This window comes from Adiantum capillus-veneris, chromosome 3 (assembly GCF_014529385.1).
Source record: "Adiantum capillus-veneris isolate H3 chromosome 3, ASM1452938v2, whole genome shotgun sequence".
Lineage (NCBI taxonomy): Eukaryota > Viridiplantae > Streptophyta > Polypodiopsida > Polypodiales > Pteridaceae > Adiantum > Adiantum capillus-veneris.
Genome location: NC_140933.1, coordinates 12643344 through 12667884, shown reverse-complemented (window position 1 = coordinate 12667884; position 24541 = coordinate 12643344). Strand labels below are relative to the sequence as shown.

Here is a 24541-nt window from a genome sequence, read left to right as displayed (position 1 = left end):
CACTCGTTGCAGTCACGCCTATCTAGAGGACGCTCGGATGCGGATTACTCCTCATCCAAGCCAGCCTCGAAGATAGCCCGTTTAGTTGCTGCGGCAACATCTGTTCTATCTCGCTTTCCTTAAGAATCGTCTCATCAAACGTGCAGGGACTAGGTGGGCCCCATTTTTAGCATCAGCGGGGCCGACTGCGTTAGGAGCTTCAGCGCTGCCTTGTGGGAGGAGAGATTGATCTCATGCTTCAGGAGCACCATCTGTGTGAGAGCCGCATTAGACGACGTGGTGAGCTCTTGTGTGGACGATATGATACTTTTCGGTCAGCTGCTTTTGGACCTGGAGGCATCCAGGGTGGGGTATGTATGACTATTGCGGACTCTTTGCAGTAGGCCATTGTGGGCAGAGGGATTATTGTGCCAGGCATGGCTCAGTGGATTACTATGTAGGTTCGGGGTTGCCTAGTGGGCTTCCTGAACATGTATGCGCCCAATGTGGCGAGTGCTTGAGTAGAGTTTTGGTCACATATAGTTGAGTCTCTGCGCTTTCTACATAGGAGGGGACTTCAACATGTTGGAGGATCCTTCTGACAGGATTGGTGGTGGCCATGCTACTGTGCATGGAGTTGAGCTGGCAGCTTGGGAGAGATTTTGTATGACTTTGAGGGTCTCGGATGTTTGGCAGCACTCTAGTTTTGTGAGGCCCCCAGGCAGCCTTGCCTTCTCTCGTTCGGACCGCAGAGTGAGAGGAGTGAATCTATCGCGGATAGATCGCTTCTACACTAGTGACCATTTCACTGACTTGGGAGGGACAGTTGGCATTCTGGCAGGGACCTCCTTCTCGGACCATGCACCAGTGATCCTCACAGTGACAGACAGGTAGAGGAGAGGGAGCACGATTCTTCGCATTCCAGAGAGGGTCTTGTTGGACTCTGCACTCAGAGAGCGAGTAGAGGCTCCCTTGACAGAGAGCTTGGACAGGTAGGATTCTCCTGCTAATAGAGCGGCCTCAGGAATAGCTCAAATTAGCAGTTTTTTTCTCCAGGAGTCTTTGGCTCGCCGGGCTACAGCGAGAGAGGAGGAGCAGCGTCTCAGACGGGGCATTGCTTCGCTACAGAGGATGCAGGAGCAGCATCCAGACAGTCCTTGGTTGGAGGAGCAGCTACAGTAGGCTCGACAGGAGCTTGTTAGCACAGAGGAGAGGCGACATGAGTTTGCTTTCCACCTACAGGCATCTCAGTGGACACAGGTGGGCGACAGAGTGATTGGTGCTTTCTTTGAGGCAGTGGGAACTCGGCACTCGCATGCCAAGGTCAGTCAGTTGAGGAGGCCCGACGGGTCAGTTTCTTGTGAGCCTAAGGATATGCGTGCAGTTGCTACTGACTTTTACCGTGAGCTACTGTCTGTAGAGGCCCAGTCAGAGCGTCAGGATGCATGCAGGGAGCAGGTTTGGGCACAGATGCCTTGTCTTGTGACTGAGGAGATGCGTTAGAGGCTTGAGTTGCCACTTCAGCTTGAGGAGCTGCACACCATAGTCACAAGGGACGCATTCCGGGATGGGGAACGTGGGATAGGGGACGGCACTCAAATGGATTTTTAGTGTAAAAAAGAGGGCGGGATGGCAAGTGGGGACGGAAAGCCCCAAAAAGAGTGTTCCCTGTTACTCTGCTGCACACGGCTCTTAGGGCACTCCCCTATGGTAGCTGTCCCGGTGAGGATGGGCTGACTCCCAGTTTTTTCTTTGAGTACTGGGACCTGCTTGGCCCAGATCTCTGTAGTGCTTTTCAGTTCATTTTGCACACAGGAGTGACGGCTGACAGCATGAGTGAGGGCTTGATCTACCTTATTCCCAAGGAGGATGGCTCCTTGGCTGAGATTCGACAGTGGCGCCCCATCACCATCCTCAACTCACCCTACAAAATTCTTGCCAAGGCTCTGAGTTTGAGGATTCGGCCACTTCTAGAGAGCCTTATACATGGGACTCAGACAGGTTTTGTCAAGGAACGCAATATCCTTGACAACATCTTTACTTTTTGGGAGGGTTCTGTCCTAGCACGGCTTCTGTAGACATGTAGTAGTGTTAGTGTGTATACGCGCTTCACCAGGGGCACTTTTCTCCCACTGGGTTTTTCCCCCTGGACATCTGGTGTGAAAGGACACCTTATCTCTTAGGGTTTCATATAAGCTTTGTAGCTCTGAGTTTGTACACACAATTATTATTCCAATACAGAGAGAGAGAGACTACAGAGATCTCGTACACAAGCTCTGTGTCTTCTCCTTCTCCATCTTCCTACTCTGAGTTGCTGTCTTCCTTCTGTTTCCTATTTCATCATCTTCAACAATTGGTATCAGAGCAAGGTGATTTCCAGAGCCTCTACTTGCGTTTTCGCGTCCGCGCGCGCAATCGCAGTTTTCAGGCAGTTTTCGGAAAATTTGTTCGTGGGAGCATCCTCGACGTTCCGGGAGTATTCTGAGCAGGCGACCTGGGGTTTTACCCCCCTTTCGAAGCCGTTCGAGCCCTCAGAATTTCGTTCTGAGCAGCGTAGCAGAAGTTACTTTTCCGAGGCGTTTAGATCAAGAGGGTGTGCTTTCTGACAGATTTTCTTCAGGTAAACAGTTCTTTTGGGAAGCAGCTTGTCTTAGCTTTGTGCTGAGATTTTGTGTAGAGTTTTGCTTGGATTGGAGAAGAGATTTGTGAATCTCTTGGAGGTTCTTTTGCTCTCTTGTGTGCATCTACAGTATGGCTCAATCTACGGAGAAAGAGATTTTTGGTGCGTTTACATCCGAAGACAAATTGGATGGTACCAACTATTCTCTTTGGTCTTTTATGGCCAAAAATGTTTTGGTTGGTAAAGGATTGTGGGATTATGTATCTGGAGATGAAGTTCGTCCAGGTAGCATTGCACCTTCCACGCCTGGTCGTGGTGCAGCTGTTGGTGCAGGACCCTCACAAGTCACTCCAGAGCAAAAGAGATGGGATACTAAAGATGCACAGGCTATGGCTGTGATTGCCTTAACCATAAAGAGGACAATCACACCACATATCAGATCTTGCAGAACTTCTGAGCATGCTTGGAACACTCTGCAAGCTATGTTTGGAGGAAGAAACGCTGCCAGAATAGAGTTTTTGAAGAAACAACTTGACAAAATACAGATGGACGAAGGTGACGATATTGTCGAGCATCTTACAAAAATCAGGGATCTTAAAGAGCAATTGCTTAGCATTGATGAAGTGATTCCAGAGAAGGACTTGGTTTCCAAAACACTCAATTCACTACCACCATCTTATTTGACTTTTCAGACTTCTTTGACTCTGTCTTTGCGAGCTAATCCTGACCCTCTTCATTTTGAAGAGTTAGTGGCTTTGCTATTGCAGGAGGATCAATCACGTAAGAACAAGTCTTTACAGGTGGATGGTATGGATCATGCTCTTGTTGTACAGAACAAAAACAGGGGTAAAGAGAGTGCTCATCACTCCAAGTCTAGTGCAGGACAATCTTCAGAGAAGTCTAAAGGTGATTCCGACAAGTCCAAGAAGAAAGGTAAATGTCACTACTGCAAGAAACCTGGTCACTACATTAGTGAGTGTAAAAAGCGAATTGCTAAAGAAAAGAAGAAAGAGTCAAGTTTGGTTGTTTCAGCTTCTGGTGATTCTTCTACAGCTAAAGAAGAGTCTGCAAACTTTGTGCAGGATTCTTATGCTTTTGTAGTATGTTCAAATTTTTCTGCTTACAGTGTTGACAAGACACAAATGATTTGGTACTTTGATAGTGGTGCATCCAGGCATATTACTTCAAGGAAGGATTTGTTTTGTTCATTGGATGCAACTCCAGCAGGAAAGAAGGTGACATGTGCAAATAATGCTTCTTATCCAATCAAAGGCGTTGGTAAGATTTTGATTACCATTTCAGATGGTTCAGATTTATGCTTGCCAGATGTCTTATATGTTCCAGGGATCAAGAAGAATTTGTTGTCTGTATCCTCTCTTGCAAAAAATGGTCTTCGGGTCATTTTTGAGGATGACAGATGTGTTGTACGAGATCGAGAGAATGGTTATTCTCTTATCACTACAGGTACGCTGGAAAATGGACTATTTGTGCTAGATCGTTATGAAAAGCAGATTCAGGTATGTATTGCAGAAACAAAGACTCAGGCCATGCAGGATGCTGAGTTGTGGCATGCTAGATTTGGGCATGTTAGTTATGGCAGTTTGATGACTTTACAACGTCATAATATGGTGCATGATTTGTCCTTATTGGAGATGCCACCAAGACATGTATGTGAAGGTTGCGTTCTTGGAAAGATGCACAGATTTGCATTTTCGCAGGATGGTTCAGTTAGAGCGACACGAAAGTTGCAGCTTGTACACAGTGATGTATGTGGTCCTATGAGGACGCCATCTATAGGAAACAACCTTTATTTTGTGACCTTCATTGATGACTTTTCCAGGTTTTGTTGGGTGTATCCACTCAAAGCAAAGTCAGATGTGTTTGCAGTTTTTCAACATTATGTCGCCATGGTTGAAAATGAAACAGGTTGCAAAGTACAGACTCTTCGTACCGATCGAGGAGGTGAATACATGTCAGGTGCATTTAAGGATTTTTTGGGAAAGAAAGGCATTAAACACCAATGCACTATGCCATACACACCACAACAGAATGGTGTTGCAGAAAGGAAGAACAGGTCTTTAATGGAGACAGCTAGATGTATGCTCAAGGCTAAGAGTTTGCCTCATAAACTATGGATGGAGGCAGTTGCTTGTGCAGCACATGTTTTGAACAGGTGTCCTACTCGTGCCTTGAAGACCATTACTGCATATGAAGCTTGGTATGACAAAAAACCTTCAGTCAGTTATCTTCGTGTTTTTGGTTGTCTTGCTTATGCTCACATCCCTCAGCAGTTACGTGGGAAGCTTGATGATAAGGCAATCAAATGTATATTTGTGGGGTACAGTAGTGGAAGTAAAGGTTATAGACTTTACAATCCTGCTACAAACAAGATTTTTGAAAGTCGTGATGTAATTTTTGCAGAAACTACTGCTCAACCTATGGTTGCTTTTGATGTACCTCATATGCAGACACATGATGTATTTGAAGGTTTGCTTCCTTCTTTTGTGGAGAATCAAGAATCACAACAGGTTGATAATCTTGATCAATCTTTTGATCAGCATGTGACACCTCATGATGTAGAGGAAATTGTGCGTGAAGAGCAAGAATTTCTCAGGGAAGAAAGAACCTTGCCTAAATGGGTTCAGAAAACTTTGCAGGATAGCAAGTTGGATGCACCGTTGCCACGGAAAACACGTGCTGGTACTACTTTTGGCAGAGAGCAAGTAGATTTGGCTTGCTTTAGCACTCTTTGTGATGCAGATGAGCCTGATTCATTTGAACAAGCTTTAGAGTGTGTTCAGTGGAAAGATGCTATGCAGCAAGAAATTGATTCTATTCATAAGAATCATACATGGGATCTAGTGGACTTGCCTACAGGTAAAAAGCCTATTGGTACAAAGTGGGTTTTTAAGGTAAAAAGGAAACAAGATGGTACTGTTGACAGGTACAAAGCAAGGCTTGTGGCAAAAGGCTATGCGCAACAGAAAGGCATAGATTATGATGAAACCTTTGCTCCTACTTCTCGTGCGTCCACAGTTAGATCACTAGTTGCAATTGCTGCTCATCATGGTTGGAAAGTGCATCAGTTGGATATCAAAACTGCTTTTTTGAATGGTGATTTGCAGGAAGAAGTTTATGTAAGTCAACCAAGTGGTTTTGTTGTAAAAGGTCAAGAGCAAAAGGTATGTAGATTGCGTAAAGCTTTGTATGGTCTCAAACAGGCTCCAAGAGCATGGTATGAGAAGATACATACTTATTTGATTGGCCAGGGATTTCAGAATAGTCCAACAGAAAGTACTTTGTATGTCAAAAAGAGAGATGGAGTTCTCATTATGCTAACACTTTATGTGGATGATATGCTTCTTACAGGCAATACTGCAGATGAAATTGAAGCGTTTAAAGATGCTTTGAGAAAAACCTTTGAGATGTCTGATCTTGGTTTGCTACATTATTACTTGGGTATTCAGTTTGTGCAATCAGAGGATGGCATATACATGTTGCAGGAAAAATATTTGCATAAAATTTTGGACAAGTTTGGTATGCAAAATTGTAAGCCAATCTCTACACCCGTAGAAACTGGATCAAAGTTGAGCATGCATGATGCTGGAGAAACTTTTGATGTACATACTTATGCAGCAGCGGTTGGTTGCTTGATATATTTGGCAGGCAACACTCGTCCAGACATTCAATTTGGGGTTTCACAAGCAAGCAGATTTATGCACAGCCCAGGTATGCATCATTGGCAGGCTGTGAAGCGCATACTTCGTTACCTTTCAGGTACCCCTAATCTTGCCATGTTCTTTCCAAGGGGGGATATGTATGGAAAGCACAGTTCTATGCAGCTTCTTGGTTACAGCGATTCAGATTGGGCTGGTGATTTTGACACACGACATTCCACAAGTGGCAATTGTTTTTTCTTGGGAAATGCATGTATATCTTGGCTAAGCAAGAAGCAACCCACAGTGGCTACATCAACTTGTGAAGCTGAGTACAGGGCAGCTTTCACGGCAACAGTTGATTGTGTATGGATACGCAGGTTATTGGCAGATCTTTGTGAGTGTCAACAGGCACCCACTACCATTTTCACTGACAGTCAGAGTGCTATGGCAGTTGCAAGGAATCCAGTATTTCATGCAAGAACAAAGCACATAGAGGTTCACTACCACTATGTCAGGGAAAGGCTACATGCAGGGGAGATCACACTAACTTACTGTCCTACACAGGATAACATTGCAGATCTATTTACGAAGGCGTTATCACGAGAAAAGTTTGAAGCTTTCCGAAAAGCTTTGGGCTTACTCTCATACACATGATGATCTGCTACCTTGTACGGATTCACACTATCACTACAGGGGGGATTTGTAGACATGTAGTAGTGTTAGTGTGTATACGCGCTTCACCAGGGGCACTTTTCTCCCACTGGGTTTTTCCCCCTGGACATCTGGTGTGAAAGGACACCTTATCTCTTAGGGTTTCATATAAGCTTTGTAGCTCTGAGTTTGTACACACAATTATTATTCCAATACAGAGAGAGAGAGACTACAGAGATCTCGTACACAAGCTCTGTGTCTTCTTCTTCTCCATCTTCTTCCTACTCTGAGTTGCTGTCTTCCTTCTGTTTCCTGTTTCATCATCATGCAAGAACAAAGCACATAGAGGTTCACTACCACTATGTCAGGGAAAGGCTACATGCAGGGGAGATCACACTAACTTACTGTCCTACACAGGATAACATTGCAGATCTATTTACGAAGGCGTTATCACGAGAAAAGTTTGAAGCTTTCCGAAAAGCTTTGGGCTTACTCTCATACACATGATGATCTGCTACCTTGTACGGATTCACACTATCACTACAGGGGGGATTTGTAGACATGTAGTAGTGTTAGTGTGTATACGCGCTTCACCAGGGGCACTTTTCTCCCACTGGGTTTTTCCCCCTGGACATCTGGTGTGAAAGGACACCTTATCTCTTAGGGTTTCATATAAGCTTTGTAGCTCTGAGTTTGTACACACAATTATTATTCCAATACAGAGAGAGAGAGACTACAGAGATCTCGTACACAAGCTCTGTGTCTTCTTCTTCTCCATCTTCTTCCTACTCTGAGTTGCTGTCTTCCTTCTGTTTCCTGTTTCATCATCTTCAACAGCTTCGTGGTGAGGACCTAGTGATTCTTCTTCTCGATTTTGAGAAGGCATACGACAGAGTTGACTGGGACTTTCTAGAGGGCACTCTACGCAGGATGGGCTTCTCAGATGCTTGGATCAGAGGGGTGTCATCTTTGTACAGACAGGCTCACAGTCAGGTACTTTTGGCAGGAGACAGAGGTGATTGATTCGTTCGGTCAGACAGGGTTGTCCTCTTGCCCCCTTCCTCTTTATGTTCTATGCGGAGGCGATGAGCAGGTTTTTGGTGTCGTAGCAGGTTGGTCTACGGGGCTTAGCACTCCCTATTTGGGGAGATGAGCTATTGGACGCTGAGTTTGCCGACGACTTAGTCTTGTACTTAGATGGCCAGGAGGCCAACCTTCACAGGTGTGAGTAGGCTCTGGAGACCTTCTGTTGTGCATCGGGCGTACTGATCAACTGGAAAAGATAGTGGCTTTCTCGGTTGGTAGTGTTCCTGTGCCTGATTGGATGCCAAGAGAGGGTTTTAGGTAGATTCCCCCAGGGACTGCAACTGTAGTTTGGTACTTGGGCTGTTGGTTGGTTTGGACTTGTCTCCCGAGCAGCATTGCTCCCCTCCTCCTGTCTATCAGGAGGAAGTTGTTACATTGGAGCTCAGCACGACTTTCTTTGGCTGGCAGAGTAGTAGTGGTCAACCAGGTGTTGTTGGCGACTATGTGGTACATCACTTCTTGCTGGATCTTCTCGAGTTCTTGTATCAGCCCGGTAGAGAGGCTGATCAGGAACTTCCTTTGGTCCGGACGTGACACTCAAATAGCCCGAGCCAAAGTGGATTGGCAGGTCATCACTCTTCCTTGTTCATAGGGAGGGCTTCGGATCATTGATCCAGCACAACAGAGCAGAGCCCTTCTTGGGAAGTTCATTGTCAGAGGACTTCTTCCTGGTGAGGAGCCCTGGAAGGAGTTCTTGCTACAGCGGCTTCGTGCTAGTGTGCCTCAGGCTGGAGGCCCTTGGCGACCTTCAACCAGATGGATCTTCACAGAGATGCACAGAGTTGGTTTGAGGAGGAGACTGGAGGATCGCTTCGCTGTGAGTTTGCTTCGATCTTGGGAGCTCTTACGGCGAGGCCTGGAGCAGAGACAACCTACTTGCATGGAGGAGCGCCTACGGCAGCCCCTTGTCTGGAACCCCATGGTTAGCTCTCAGAGAGGCCACTTGGTTGGTAGTCGGCCTCATGTTTCCTGGGGTCCCATGGCAGCGGGTCCAGCACGCTCTTTAGGTGACTGGTTAGAGTTTACAGGCTTGTCAGAGGAGGTGCAAGGTTTCCAGCTACAGGGCATGAGAGGGGTGGGTGCAGAGCATGTGCCAGGACATCTCAGAGGCAGTTCCAGCTGAGTGGCTCACGCCTCTCGAGCCAGTAGCACCCAGGTGGATGGGAGCCTTCACACGACTGGAGGTTCTCATCTCAGTCAGGGCTTGCTCAGAGACTGTTCCATCCCTTTTCTTCGAGCTTCAGGGTGGGGGACACGCTTACAGCGAGTTGCAGTAGAGGCCTTGCAGGTGGCAGAGTGCTGTTTTTAGAGGATTAGAGTAGTGGGCATCTATGGGAGGATTTGTGTCATCGATCCTGACCCAGTAGCTCTTGAGATTGGACACTGGAGGCTGTGGGCTTGGGAGTGCTGTCCACTGGCACGAGTATAATGGGATCCTGGTGAGTGGCTCTGGAGGGACCTCTTCTCTTCTACAGGCTACCCAGGTGTCCCGTTCTTTCAATACACTGTTTGACTGGGACGTCATATACTAGCAACACAGAGAGAGGCCTGCCCCGCTGCAGCACCCCATTGGCAGGAGGAGGGTCTCACAACTAAGTTCTTGGTAGCCTTCTGGGAGAGGTTGTGGGACTCCAAACAGTCGAGGCGCGTCACCTTGTTCCAGTGGCTGGTCGCATACAGAGCTACAGCAGTTGGGAGCTGGCTAGTGCATAGTGATCTCTCGACCACATGTGCAGCTTGTGACCATCTTGTGGAGAGTCAGCGTCACTGTCTTTGGGACTGTCCTTCGGCCCAGCAGGTGTGGCTTCGAGTTCTTCGAAGTTCGGCTGATGCTTGCTCTCTCCACGGCTCGACTGTACACTTGGGGAGGAGCGGCTTGGTCCACCCTCACGGGCCCGGAACTTCAGTTTGAGCTATCTTCCACCAGCAGGATGATAGTGATGCAGGAGGGGCGACCTACACTCCAGCCTGCTACAGAGCTTACTCCACAGGAGTAGTGCAGTGAGAGAGACGAGTGTTGGGAGCTCATCAGTGGCCTGACACTCTGGTTCATCTGGCGGGCCCGTTGCTTCCGCATCTCTGAGGCTCGCCCTGTGCCACCAGCAGAGATTGTTCACGATTTTTGGCTAGAGATGATCCACACTCTCAGAGGACAGCTCGAGGGACTACAAGGCAGCTCCGACCGCATACGGAAGCGCAGAGAGGCTTTCCTTCAACTCTGGCGTCCTGGGCCTTTCTACACCATGGTCCAGGGTGTACTCCGATGGCACTACCGACCACCTGTGTGGCTTTTCCCTCCCCCCATTTCTTGATTTAGCCCCATTGTACATATGTTGGTTTTTTCATTGGGAGAGTGTCCCACCATGGTTTTTGTAGCCCTCTCTTGAAGAGGTGGTTGTAGCCCTATGGGCAGTTTCAGTAACTAATAGAAGGATCTTTTTCTCGAAAAAAAAATAAATTCAATTTGACACGTTGGAGAGGGGGAATAGGGAACACACCCAGCACACAAAACGTTTGCCTCTATAGCCCAGGGATTCCACAGCACCCGTAGCCTCTCTAATAACACCTTCAAATTGGCTAATTTGCACTAACAATTCCACTTTAGCATAATTAACAACCGACTCGCGCCTTGCAAAAAAACACCCTTCAACACAAACACACCCACACTGCTCAACTCACCCTTTCCGGCTCACAAGACACTCCAATTCTACCCTCTTAATGACACCCTTCAAGCTGCAGGCAAACCCTCTGCAAACACCGGCGAGTACACAAATAGCAAGAGAAAAGGAGGGGGATGGGGAGAAGCAACACAAGAAGTAGGGGCAAATATTTGGTATTATTGCATAGGGGGGTAGTACAGTAAAGTATGCAGCTCCAATGGCAAGCTTACAATACACAGGCTTGAAAACCTCCAATCCCTCTCTCTGGCAAAAAAGCCCTTGAAAAATCCCTCCTGTGCCCTTTTATAAGGCTTGGCTAAGGCTAAAATTGAAAAAAACAAGAGCTATCTAGCTCGTACAACTAACTGGAGCTTCCTTTAGAGATTTCCATTGCATGACTACCACTTGGTACTTTCTCGGTGTTTGGTATCTGCATGGTGTACCTTTGCTTTGTCCGCTCAATTTGCCAACCTTGCACTTGGATACCCCTTGGATATGCTCTCTCTTTCTTCTTTTCACTGCTCATTGTGGTGGGCTAAGCCCCTTAAATTTCTCAAATTTCTCCTCTCCTACAGTTGTCCAACGGCTGTGTGACTCCCCTCTTGACATGGTCCTGGGCCTCTCTCTTTCTCTATCTTTGGCGGGACACATCCCCTGCCACGGGCAAACCCTCCCCTTCCAAGCAATAGCAATGTCGCTATTGGGGGGGGGGGGGTTCCTCTGCTAAAAATTGGGGACTTAAAGGTTGTGGGCATGTGCCCCTGGCGGCATTGCCACGTCATCACTGTCGCAAGGCATCGGACCACCACAGGTGGGCGCGCGCACTGCGCAGTCGCCACTACCACTGGCCAAAACCGCCCAGCCTCCTCCCCTTGCCGCCAGGCACAACGCCAACAGCACCGCCAAGCATAAACTCCATAGCTCACGCCACACGAGAGCTCCTCCCTCTCTTGATGCTCTTGAATGGCCACGGGCCACGCTATATACTCCAACCTTGGGCAGTCGGCTCCCACATGTGGGATTTGCAGTGCCATGTGGCAGCACCGTGAAGCTCCAGTCTCTTAAGGCTTTTGAACAAAAACAAAGACCACTTTTAACCAAAACCTTGTTTCCTCCAACTTGAAATGCCTGCCATTGATGGCTCCAGTGCCGGGTTGTCAAATTGCAAAGCCCTGGCATAACTCCATGTTGTCGACTTCAAACCCATCTAACCTCATCGTTTTTTCAGTTCTCTAAGCCCTCGAATTGAGGACGCAAACAACTGATCAAATCATCTGCAACCAACTCCATATAAGTGCACCTCAACTTCCGACTTTAGTATCTCCTCACTCCGGACTCTGTTTGATATGCAATCACTTCCTGTTAGCATCATACGCTGCATACTATGCACCAAACACCTGGCGAGCTTATGAAAACACCAGATGGAAAATTCAACTGACCATATCTTGCTAACCTAGCTCCGATTTGCAATCCGAGAAGACAGGTATGCTCCATAGCTCGAGCACTACACATGTATCCTCTGACACCTACCTGGGCCACCTGTCCATAGCTGCCCTGTTCGGCAAAAATCTGCAACACACTGAACCTTCAACCTTCGATAACTTGGGCTCCGTAGCTCAGTTTGATGAGCCGTTTGGACCTGCTCCTTCAACACTTCAAGCTCTTCATTCCTGGATCAAAAATCTGCACTTAGCATCTCCTTCATTTGCTTCCCAATTAGCCCCTCATGGAGCCTTCCTTGGCCTATATACCACATCAGGCATACATTCCCGCTGCTGCTTGTTAGCCCATGATCTTTCTAGCTGCTCCAGCTCCAGCCTTTTGCCAAGCTTCTACTAGCTTGCACATATCTGTCCATGCCTCCTTCTAGAGTCGACACACTTTGGCTGAACCATCATTTATGCTCAACCACATAAGAGCTTGATCACCCTATAAACTGCAAACACTGAGCACAGTATGAGAAAACTCGAAAAAACTTGACCGTATGTACACAATTTTATTCTTGACATATGAGAACATTGCCTAGGTTGGTTGCCCAACCCCCTCCATTAGAACTTGATGCACTGCTGGCACCAACTCTCTTTCATAATAGAGCTTGAAACGCAGACCATTAACCTTGTGTTTGAGAAAACGACCATCCATCCTTATTAAAGCATAAGTACCATTGGGAAAAGCTTGATGGACCTTGTAATGTCCTGTCCACTTCTTTTTGAACTTCTTCTGAAAGGTGAAGTCAAGAGAGCTAGCTCTCCTACTTCATCACTAGATCGCCCTTCTCAATCAACTTTTCTGGCAAATGTTGGTTATTTTGCTACTCTTTTCTCTCGCTGCTTCACATAAAAATTTGCCGCTGCCTCATGATCCATCTTCAAATTTTCAAGGCTTGTAATCCGTTACTGCAAAACATCTTGATGAGTTTTATCGATTCGCCACAAACCTTTGAGAGCCCCTAACTGCACATGCACAGGTAATACTGCTTCCTTGCCATATACCAACTCATAAGGAGTAAAGTTGGTAGCCACCTTATATGAAGTCCTGTAAGCCCACAAACATTTGTCAAGGTTAGATTCCCACTCTTCAACCTGCTGGTAGATGTACTTTGTAAGCATCTTAATTATTTGTCCATTGCTACTTTCCACCAAACCATTGCACTGTGGATGGTATGGAAATGTTCTGAAGGGCTTTCCAAGCTACAAAAGAGGAGAGTTGTTCAAAGAGCTTGAAAGTTCACTCTGATTGGAGAGTATCTTATGATGCATGGTTTGCACTTGCATAAGTAGTCGGTGCCACATACAAACTCGACACATGAGTCTGAACACGACTGCTAGCCAACCGATCTGCTTCCTTGTTTTGTTCTCTTCTCACATGCTTAAACTGCACCGCTTCAAAAAACTTCAACAGCGTCTTTATGGAGAAAAACCAATTCTTGAGAGAATCGCTCTTTACCCGCCATTGACCCAAAAGTTGTTTGATCACGAGTAGAGCATCACCTTTTACTACTAACTTTGATATGCCAAACTCAATACACTGCTTTAGGCCCAGATGTAGAGTAAGATACTCCGTCTCATTGTTGGTATGCACCTCCTCCAAGTCGTAAGCTTTGGAAAAAATAACTGTGCCGTGCGGATCTTGAATGACCACACCTCCACCTGCTTTTTTTGTTACCCTTCTGTAAGCACCATCAAACCACATAGTGAAGGCACCTTCCAAGTTAGGTTCCTCCTTGTCCTCCTCTTGCACCGCTCTTGGATAATTGGTAATTAGACCTCCTTGTTGACTACGATATCTGCCAAATGAGACCGACTCGTGTGATCCACTTTGAACTCAAACTCAAACTCTTGAAGCTCTATCACCCACTTCATGATTCGTTACCGTGGCTTCAAGTGTAGCACCACTTCAGGCAAAAGATTGTTAGCAGTCAACACATAAAACTTTCGAACAATCAAATACACTTCGAACTTTCTGCAGGCAAAGACCAAAGCCATCACCCACTGTTCCGCCTCTGTATAAGTAGCTTTCCCTGGACTAATGACCCTACTTTCGAAGTAAATAGGCTTATAACTTCTCCCCACTTTTTGTAGCAATACTGCTCCAATAGCTACCGTACCCACCGTCGTAGCAATATAGAAATCATCCTCTTGGTTAGGAGGGCACAGTGTAGGTAGCTGACATAGAATACCTTTCACTTTGTCAAATGCCTCTTGAGCTTGCTCATCCCATTGAAATCCATGCACATGTTGAGCCCTTTTCTGAAGAGGGTATACATATTGAGACAACATCCAAAAGAAGCGGGATAAATACTTTAACTTATGCACGAACGATGCCAATCCTGTCGCACTGGTGGGAGGCTCCATAAGAACCAATGCCTTTACCTTCTCTGGATCTGCTTCTATTCCGTTCTGTGATACCACATGACCAACATCTGAGCCCTTGGTTGTGCCAGCTTGCACTTCTTTGGATTCAATTGACCTCCTTCTGCATCTAGCCTTTGAAAACATAGCCTCAACTTGGACAAATGTGGTGCAGTGAAGGTTCCACCCTTCCTAAGCACGAAAGATAAGATATTTGAAGCTGATGAGTACACGCGCGACTTAGACACGGTTTTGCCAAGGTTCGCGAGGCTTTGCAAAAATCTCAAGAAAGACTAAAAAAGGTAGCAGATCGCCATCATCGCGATTTGAAATTGGAGGATGATTGGGTCCTCTTACTTTTTGAGAAGGCACGCCTGAGAAAGAAGAAAAGAAAGGAGAGGCTTTTTCCAAAGCTTAGTATGCGATACTACGGGCCTTTTCAGATCTCGAAAAGATCAATGATGTCTCCTTCCGAACTGCCTGACACTTGGAGGATTCACAATGCATTTCATGTGAGTCTCTTGAAACCTTTTAGAGGTGATGAGCCCGAAGATCGGGAGCCTGATGAGCAACCCGAAGTGGAAGAAAACAAGGAGATCCTTGTTCCTGAACAGATTTTGGCACATAAGGACACAAAGAATAAGGGTAAAGTAAGAAGGCGGTTCTTGGTTAAATTCAAGAACTATCCTGCATTGGATGGAAAGTGGATGGAGGAGGACCTAGCAGATACTCCTCAAATTGTGAACCTTTACCTTGAAGCTTTTGGTTTAGCATAGTCTACTCCAAATGAAACCCCGAATTCAGCTTGGCCGGAGATCTGGTACAGTGGCTGCACAAGGGGGAGTTACTCCGCTCCTTTGTCAACAGATGCCTTGATTTTTGAATACTAGAGTCACTGATGTCTCTTTGAGCTTGAGGGATACTGAGAGCTGACAGTATTCTGCTGTATGACTTTATGAATTGGAATTCCGAAAAAATATGAAACTAATTCGTTCTTGACTTGTTTTTAAGTGCAGGAACTGATAGACGAAATGACTGCAACATTTTGGTCTGAATGATCTCGAATAGACATGGTTGCAATAGGGGTTAGTCAATCGGGCATCTATGAGGTCTTGAGTGGATCTAGATCCGATTGCTAACTGCATTGCCGATAAATCATGGTCTAAGATCCGAATGAATGTTGAATGTGATTTGTTATGTGATGTCCTGTGATGTCAAAGTGATGTCATGTGATGTGACTGTCGATTGGTACATGTGTTGGATGTGTGTTCCTAGTGTGTCGATACTAACCGTCAGTGTCTGCTAAGGCAGTTTATGGCTTCTGTCTGTTTTGCAAGCGTAATCGAGGGCGATTACAATGCTTTCAAGAGGGGGCTATGTCACAAAATATGATGACATGGCTGCCCAGGTGTACACACACACACCTTGCACAAAGCCGGGAAAATGCAGAGATGTTGGAATTGCTGACATGGCTGGCTGTGTACGGCATGACACGTGGCAGTTGTACGGGCGCCCGCGTTTTGCGGTGGAAATTGCGAAGGCTGGATCTGCGACAGTTTTACTTTTTGGCTACGCATATTGGGAGAAAGAGAGTTCTTCTGCTTTATATTAAAAGCTATTTATGGACAGCTTTTGGAACTTGCTTTATTTTACAAGCAAGAGAGAGAAAGAGCCTTTTGCTTTATTTGGGCTTTTGATTTTCAGCTTTTGGGCTCTGATTTTAGCATCCCTTGTAATCTCTTTAAATATGTGGGTAGGCCACTCATAACTGAAAGCATCTGGACGTAGAGTGTGAGTGTGAGCGCCTGCCCGCACTCCTGTACGTTGAACACAGATTAATACAAAAAGAAATACTTGAAAGGGGTGCCAGTCTCTGGGGCCAATATTTCTAGGCACGGAACTCCGCCAGGCCAATGTCGAATCAAACGTGAATTGTGAATTGTTTGAAGTGATTATTTTGTGGTATCATGGTAGATTCTTGACTTGGAGTATCCAAGTCTGTTACACTTGCCAGACTTGTTGGATCAGGAGTATGTAGATGACACTGTGTTCTATGTGCGCTATGACACACACTCCTTCCCTATCTTTTGCTTGGCCAATGGTGCACTCATAAAGTGGCACAAGTCTGTTGGTTTTCTTGTAAGAGTTGATCAGAGCTGTCAGTGGGGTGTGCAAGACAATTTCATATGGACGGAACTCTTCCGGTGGGCCAGTGTCAAATCAATTGTGAATTGTGAACTGTTTGAAGTGATTATTTTGTGGTATCGTGGTAGATTCTCGACTTGGAGTGTTGTCCAAATCTGCTACACTTGCCAGACTTGTTGGATCAGGAGTATGTAGATGACACTGTGTTCTTTGTGCGGTATGACACACAGACTTTGGACAGTCCATGGGATGCCCTCCCTACCTGTTGCTTGGCCAATGGTGCACTCATAAAGTGGCACAAGTCTGTTGGTTTTCTTGTAAGAGTTGATTAGAGCTGTCAGTGGGGTGTGCAAGACAATTTCATATGGCTACCCAGAGGACAGGCTTGCAGATATTTGGGTTTTTGTGTTGGCATTGATGTGTTTGTTGAGCAGAAATTTGAGCCATTTTTATAGTCTATCAAGAGGAAACTTTTCCATTGGCCTTCCTTGTATTATCGTTAGTTGGTAGAGGCTTGGTGGCGAATCAAGTACTTCTTGCGACGTCTTGGTTCACCACATCGTGAATGACTCTTCACTTTGAAATCATGGCACGTTTGCGGTGCCTAGTGCGCAACTTTTTGTGGAGTGGTTTAGATGGATCTACTAACACTCGGCCCAGAGTTCATTGGGACACAGTTATATTGCCTAGAGAGGAGGAAGGATGCAGAGCAAGGCATTGCTTGCCAAGCTCATAGCACGAGGATTGTTTCTTGGGGCTGAGCCTTGGAAACACTTTCTATACCATCCTTTGTCATGTGCCTCCCTGGTATGGGTCCATGGATAGTGCCGGAGTCTGGTGCCCAAGCATCAGATTCCCGTTTACAGATGCTTCTTTGGATATGTCTCATTTGTCACCCTTTATGTGCTGCTTGTTGAGGATTTGAAAGGATTTGCACTTAGTTTTGATTCAACACCCACCTTCTTATGGGGAGGAATTAGTGCGGTAGCCACTTGTTTGGAATACGTATGTGACAAACTGAGAGGGGCATTAGCTCGAAGAGAGGACAGGCATTGATTGAGCTATACGGGGTGATGTTTAGCAGCTTCCTTATTCTGTTGGTCAGATCTTTCCTTGGTTGGCGCATGGGTCATTGGTGCTACTTGTGGGATCCTCAGAGGGGTTGCTTCATGTATGTGAGAAATTGATGAGGATATTTTTGCTAACTGGCATGGCTATATTGGGGAACAAACTGTTTTATCTTCTCATAGGAGGGTCGTGTGTTTCTCAACGATAACTCTGGAAACTTGGTTGTTGTGCAGCAAGGGACTTTAGTGTTTGGCATTGCATGGACTGGCCGTCATGGCCATCACATTAGATTGGAGTTTCAATGTGAGATACCTCTTGATCAGCAGTTGGATGTACATTGGCAGCCTGTAGAGTTGGATGTACATTGGCTTTCCTTGCATGTGTGTTTAGTTGGCAGAGGCATGGTGGTGAATCGAGTACTTCTTGCGACGTCTTGGCTCACCACATTGTGAATGACTCTTCACTCTGAAATCATGGCACATTTGCGGCGCCTAGTGCGCAACTTTTTGTGGAGTGGTTTAGATGGATCTACCAAAGCTCGGCCCAGAGTTCATTGGGACACAGTTATATTGCCTAGAGAGGAGGAAGGACGCAGAGCAAGGCATTGCTTGCCAAGCTCATAGTACGAGGATTGTTTCTTGGGGCTGAGCCTTGGAAACACTTTCTATACCATGCTTTGTCATGTGCCTCCCTCGGTATGGGTCCATGGATAGTGCCGGAGTTTGGTGCCCAAGCATCAGATTCCTCTTTTTTTTTCCCGAGAAAAAGATCCTTCTATTAGTTAATGAAACTGCCCATAGGTCTACAACCACCTCTGCAAGAGAGGGCTACAACAATCCTGATGGGGAGACTCTCCCAGTGGAAAAACACCATATGTACAATGATGCTAAATCAAGATATGGGAGGAGGGAAAAGCCACACAGGTGGACGGTAGTGCCATCTGAGCACACCCTGGACCATGGTGAAGAAAGGCCCAGATCTCCAGAGTCCAAGGAAAGCCTCTTTGCGCTCCCGCATGCGGTCAGAGCTGCCCTGGAGTCTCTCAAACTGTCTCTGAGAGTATGGATCAGCTCTAAGCCAAAGATCCCGAACAGTCTCTGCTGGTGGTACATGGCGAGCCTCGTAGATGCGGAAGCGGCCCGCCAGATGAACTAGAGTGTCAGGTCGCTAATGAGCTCCCAACACTCCTCTCTCTCACTGCACCACTCTTGTGGAGTAAGCTCTGTAGTAGCAGGCTGGAGTGTAGGTCGACCCTCCTGCATCACTATCATCCTGCTGGTGGAGGAAAGCTCAAACTGAAGTGTCGGGCCCGTGAGAGTAGACCAAGCAGTTGCTCCCCATGTGTACCGCCGAGCTGTGGAAAGAGCTGGCATCAGTCGAAGAACACGAAGCCACACCTGTTGTGCCAAAGTCAGTCCCAAAGACAGTGACGCCGACTCTCCACAAGATTGTCACAAGTTGCACATGCGGCCGAGAGACCACTATGTACAAGCCAACTCCCAGCTGCTGTAGCTCAGTGTGCAACCAGCCACTGGAACAAAGTGACTCGCCTCGGCTGTGTGGAGTCCCACAGCCTCTCCCAAAAAGTTACCAAGAACTCAGCTGTGAGACCCTCCTCTTGCCAATGAGGTGCTGCAGCAGGACGAGTCTCTCTCTGCGTTGCCAGACTGTGACGTCCCAATCGAACAGTGTAATGAAAGAAAGGGACACCTAGATGGTCTTCTGAGGAGAAAGGGTCCCTCCAAAGCCACTCTCCAGGATCCTACTGTACTCGTGCCAATGTACACCTCTCTCAAGCCCACAGTCTCCAATGGCTAGTCTCAAGAGCAGCTAGGTCGGGATCTATGACACAAGTCCTCCCACAAATGCCCACCACTCGGATCCTTTGAAAACAACACTGTGCCACCTATCGGGCCTCTACTGCAACTCTGTGTAAGCGTCCCTCACCCTGTAGCTCAAAAAACAGGGAGGGTATGGTCTCTGAGCAAGCCTGAATTGAGATGAGAACCTCCTGTTGCGTAAAGGCTCCCATCCATCTCGGCGCTGCTGACTCGAGAGGTGTGAGCCACTCAACTGGTACTACCTCTGAGATGTCTTGACACATGCTTTGCACCCCTCTCATGCCCTGTAGCTGAGTGCCCTAAAGCTCCTCTGACAAGCCTGAAAACTGTAGCCAGTCACCTAAAGAGTGTGCTAGACCTCTACTATGGGACCCCAGGAAACATGAGGCCGACTACCAACCAAGTGGCCTCTCTGAGTGCTAACCATTGGGTTCCAAACAAGGGGCTGTCTCAGGTGCTCCTCCGTGCAAGTAGGCTGACGCCGCTCCAAGCCTCTCCACAGTTGCTCTCAAGATCGGAGCAGACTCACAACGAAGCGGTCCTCTAGTCACTTGCTCAAGCCAACTCTGCGCATCTCTATGAAAATCCATCGAGTCGAGGGTCGCCAGGGGCCTCCAGCCTGAGGCACCCTAGCACTAAGCCGCTGAAGCAAGAACTCCTTCCATGGCTCCTCACCTGGAAGAAATCCTCTGACGATAAACTTCCCAAGAAGGGCTCTGCTCTGTTGTGCTGGGTCTATGATCCCCAATCCGCCCTGAGAACAAGGAAGAGTGATGACCTACCATGCCACTTTGGCCCGGGCTATTGGATCACAAAAGGTTGTATATGTTAGGAAACTTGAGAGAATTTTTGTTTAGAACCAAGAAAGAATATTTTTCATTCATTGTCTGCAAAATCTCTAAGAGACCTGTGAGACCAGTAGGTTACATCATTGTCATATGAACCAAATGTCTAGGATAAAAAATACAAAAGCTAAAATGTGAACAAACCAGTAAACCGGTAGAGCCAGCTGCTCTATCTGCCAAAGCCTCACGGCTGCCACTTTAAGTACCATCACATGAACTGTCTCATAGGCCACTGCGTTGTGGCATCAATGGCCTCCTCCGTAAAGAACCCTATAGGAGCTGCTCTATGCCTCTCAATTATGACCTAGATGCGGTGATGGTAAATATGTCGATGACGTGATCTGCGAGAGGTAGGATGGTGTCAAGATCTACTAATCTTTGTAGCACTATCTAGGAGAGTCCCTTGAGCTGAAATTGGCGGGTCCTAGGGTCTTGCTGAGAGCTACTAATCTGGAATCTGTCACCTGCCTCTGAATGGGTCCTCTGCTAGAGCGTGTAGAACTTCGTAACAATGCATATCTATGCCTGTGTAGCTACTAATCTGGAAGAAATCTGTTTGAATGGGTCCTGTCTGCTACAGCGTGTAGAACTCCGTAACAATGCATATCTATGCCTGTGTAGCTCCAGCAAGAATAGCCCAAAGGCGTCTCTGATCAGCTTAATCCATCACCCTGGACAAAGGCCTGAATCCCTCCCTCACGAAAGAGAGATCTATTATCTTATGAGACCAAAAGTTACAACCAACCATTACATAAATATCTGAAAGTCAAAATAAGATACTAACAAAATAAGTGGGTAAGGTGTCATACAGGGTACTAAACTGGGGGACTAGATGTGAGGGTACAAGTGATTAAAAAAACTAGGTATGGTGCTGCTTATGTGGCTCTCCTCTCTGCCATGAAGTTATTGCTGAGGCAAAACTTATTTGTTGTTTTGGTTGCTGGTTTTTTGGATTTAATCTGTTGAAGGTATTAGTACTGTCCCAAATTAAGGCTCAAAATGATCTGGGTTAGAGGTTTGCTGAGAACATTTTGCTCAGTAGCCATCTTACAAAAGATCTGTGCACTGAATTTGATAACTGGCACAATTTTGCAAGTGTATGCTTAGGAAAGCCCTGCATGAAACTAGAAAGTTGCAATTAAACATGGGTCCTCTTGTTTCTTACACTACACACTAACAAGCCTTTGGCTGATGGTTTAATAATACGGTCAATGATTTGAAGGTTTTCAATGCACAAACTGGGCCAAAGACCAACATTTTGGACATGTTCGTGATGTCTCCTTTCGTCACCCAGTTAAGGTGTACTTTGGTAAGCTGGAGCTTTGGAGATTGTGGTATCTATGAACAAGCCCATTCACTTCAAAGGTTGCCTTAAACAGCAGTGTTTTGTCGTTTACAACTCAGGGCCCAAAGCCAGTAATTGTCAAGAGGTGCAACGATATCGTGTTTATCAGAATAAGTGCGAGCTGGTTTGATTCATCATTCCATGTAGGCCATATAATGATTCTTTGGGCATAAAAGCGGCAGTGTTTTCTAATGTTGTGGCTGCAATTGCATGCAGCCATTTGATTGTTGAGACCTCACAACAGATGAATGACATTCCATATGGTGATTACTTTCGTGTTGAGGTAAGACTTCTGCTTTGGGTTCTGTATTTGTGTTCCGCCTCCTAGCTTTTTATCAAGAAACTTTGATGCACTTTCTTCCATCAGCTGTGCTTCTGAAGACAAGCAGGATTTTTGTTTATCTTGGTGCCAGGGGCGATGGGATGTTGTTCCTGTCATGGACAAAGCCACACCTCACTGTGCAGTCCATGTTTTTGTGGATGTTTCCTTTTCTAAGAAAACAGTATGGAAAGGTTTGTGTCATTATAGTTATTTCTCTAGGAATTAAAAATGTCATTTAGTTCACAAACAATTATGCCTACATAAGTGGATGTTCACTGGCTGCCAAAAATATTGGCCTTGCCAGCGCAATTGAAGTTGTTCATTTTCTTTCTCTGAAGGTCCCTTAGTTTTTCAGTCAAGCATCACAAGCACCACATCACAGCACGCTAGACCAAGTTCATGCCTACATTACCACTGTTACTGGAACAGGAAAAATTGAGCAAGGCACGCATGATGAGTGCAAGGATGTCTATGCAACATGGTTAGCTGAGGTATACTAAATGCCCTTTCAATGTCTTTTATCTCCCGTTTCCCTATATCATTTGTATGCATTGAATAATTTTGATTAGCAAAAAAATACGAGGAAACATAACACCATCATCGTTTTCTGCATTAAGAAGACTTTTTGATAATGTGATACAGAAAGGACGTGCTTAGTTTCTTGTTGGCATCTGCATCTTTCATTTTATAGCTTTCTATACTTAAAAGTTGCATGCTACTTTCGAGGGCCATTATTCTGAGGGTGCCTCACATTATTGGTCCAGGCTCACAGATTATTACAAGAAAAGGGTCTTCTAAACAACAAACAGACCAGAGGTGAAAATTCTTCTTACCGTTGGATAGCTGCACACTATGCAACCAAAGAGTTTTCTTGTGCAATTGCTAATATCAGTCATGTTTTATCACGATGTGACCTGAGAAACGGTTCTATCTTGTGTTGATGCAGAAGCTGTGAAGTCAAAGCCTAAGAGGAAGCTTGACCTTGAACGTGGACAGACTCAAGGCCATGTTAAGATCTCGAAGAATATAAATAAAAGTCTATCAAGTCAAACAACTAGATCAAGCCAAAGCAAGCAACCACTTCAAGTTCAGCCTTCCATGTCAACAACTATGTTTCAGCATTTGCCTCAACATTTTTCACTGGCCAATTTAACCTCTGTCGGCCAAGGCAAGCTGCTCATTATCATATGTATGATGGTTGTATTCCTTCTAATCCAGATGGGACTAATTATATCCCTATCAAGATCAACAAAGATTCAATACATACCTTTGAATCAGCCAAGGTGGGGGGAATGTCATGATTCTCTTAGTAGGCACTGTGGAAGGCAAGATGTTGCATTGTTACAGCAGTCCACACAGCTAATGTGGGAGGAGATAAATATCGCTGAAGCACGACTGAAAGCCTTACAACACAGTCTGGACCTCTTAAGAATCAATCTGAATTTGGCTGAGAAGATTCCTTCGCCGGCTACAGGGTGACTCGGACAAGTTTTTGGTGTTCATGTGATCACACCAGTTGCTGCAACAACAGAGCGCTCACAATTATTCAAGCAGCCAACAACAAAGAGTTTTCACGACACGAGCATTATTTGGAATAAAGCTGTTTATGGGAACCTACAAAGTTATGCCCAGCTAATTGGCGACATGGATGAAAAACTGAAATGGTTCTCCTTCACAAGTAATGCCACAAATGAGATTGCTCCCATAAAGAGTGCAATGTATCGGGTTGCTACATGCATGGATTGTGTCGAAGAAACTTTTTAATGCACACAAAGCTAAGGGTTAGGAGAGGGTTTTACCACATGTTGAGACCTGTTTATTTCTGTACTTGTCAAAATCAATGGATGGACATTCCATTCATATATTTGTTTTCTGAGCATGTAGATCTTTGTTTGTACACGAAAATTTGTTATCTTGGTGTAAGCTGAATTGCAGTACATGTTCTTACAGCTCCAACTTATGACACTAGTCATCAAAGGTTTTGTGGGTTTGTGTCTCTCTCTCTCTCTCTCTCACACACACACACACACAGAAATGAAATGAAATGTTATATTAACGTCTTCAAAAGGCCAAAATGACCTATGAGACCAGAAAGTTACAATGCGGTGTATCTGATACAAGGTTAGATTAACAAAATAAATTAAACTAGGATAACAAAATATAAATATAAATACTGCGGGATCCTAAACTAAGCAGTACAATGTGAAGACAATATGGGAGGGGAGTAGAGATCCATCTTCATTTGCACTCTGGACGACGAAAGAGTATGGCTTGAATCTTTTTCCATAGCCTCCTTCGAAATTGTGTAGCTCCTCTCCTCCCTCGGGGTCGTCTAGATCTCCCTAGCTCCAAAGCTCGGTCTATGAGAATGCCAGTAGTGCGGGTAGACCTCTCCATCGTCGCTGGTTGCTCCTCTGTCTGTTCTTCTGGGTGTATAGTATCTAGTGTAAAGAAATCTGTGATCTGTCT

At 45.9% G+C, this 24541-nt stretch overlaps 1 protein-coding gene across 2 annotated transcripts in view; it reads left to right on the top strand.

Annotated features, from left to right (window-relative positions):
* The window catches only part of VAD1 (GRAM domain family protein), a 116782-nt gene extending 92787 nt beyond the window's left edge, over window positions 1-23995 (top strand). Inside the window, exons 11-17 of one of the 2 annotated variants that reach the window (XM_086507866.1) lie at window positions 21628-21714; window positions 21810-21864; window positions 21967-22033; window positions 22164-22263; window positions 22502-22563; window positions 22837-22888; window positions 23019-23995. In XM_086507866.1, coding sequence (XP_086363992.1) covers window positions 21628-21714; window positions 21810-21864; window positions 21967-22033; window positions 22164-22263; window positions 22502-22563; window positions 22837-22888; window positions 23019-23551 — 956 coding nt within the window. In that variant the 3' untranslated portion in view covers window positions 23552-23995. Of the gene's footprint in view, window positions 1-21627; window positions 21715-21809; window positions 21865-21966; window positions 22034-22139; window positions 22264-22501; window positions 22564-22836; window positions 22889-23018 lie in introns of both variants that reach the window. The other variant, XM_086507861.1, reaches the window with a different exon arrangement.
* The last annotated feature ends 546 nt before the right edge of the window (window positions 23996-24541 follow it).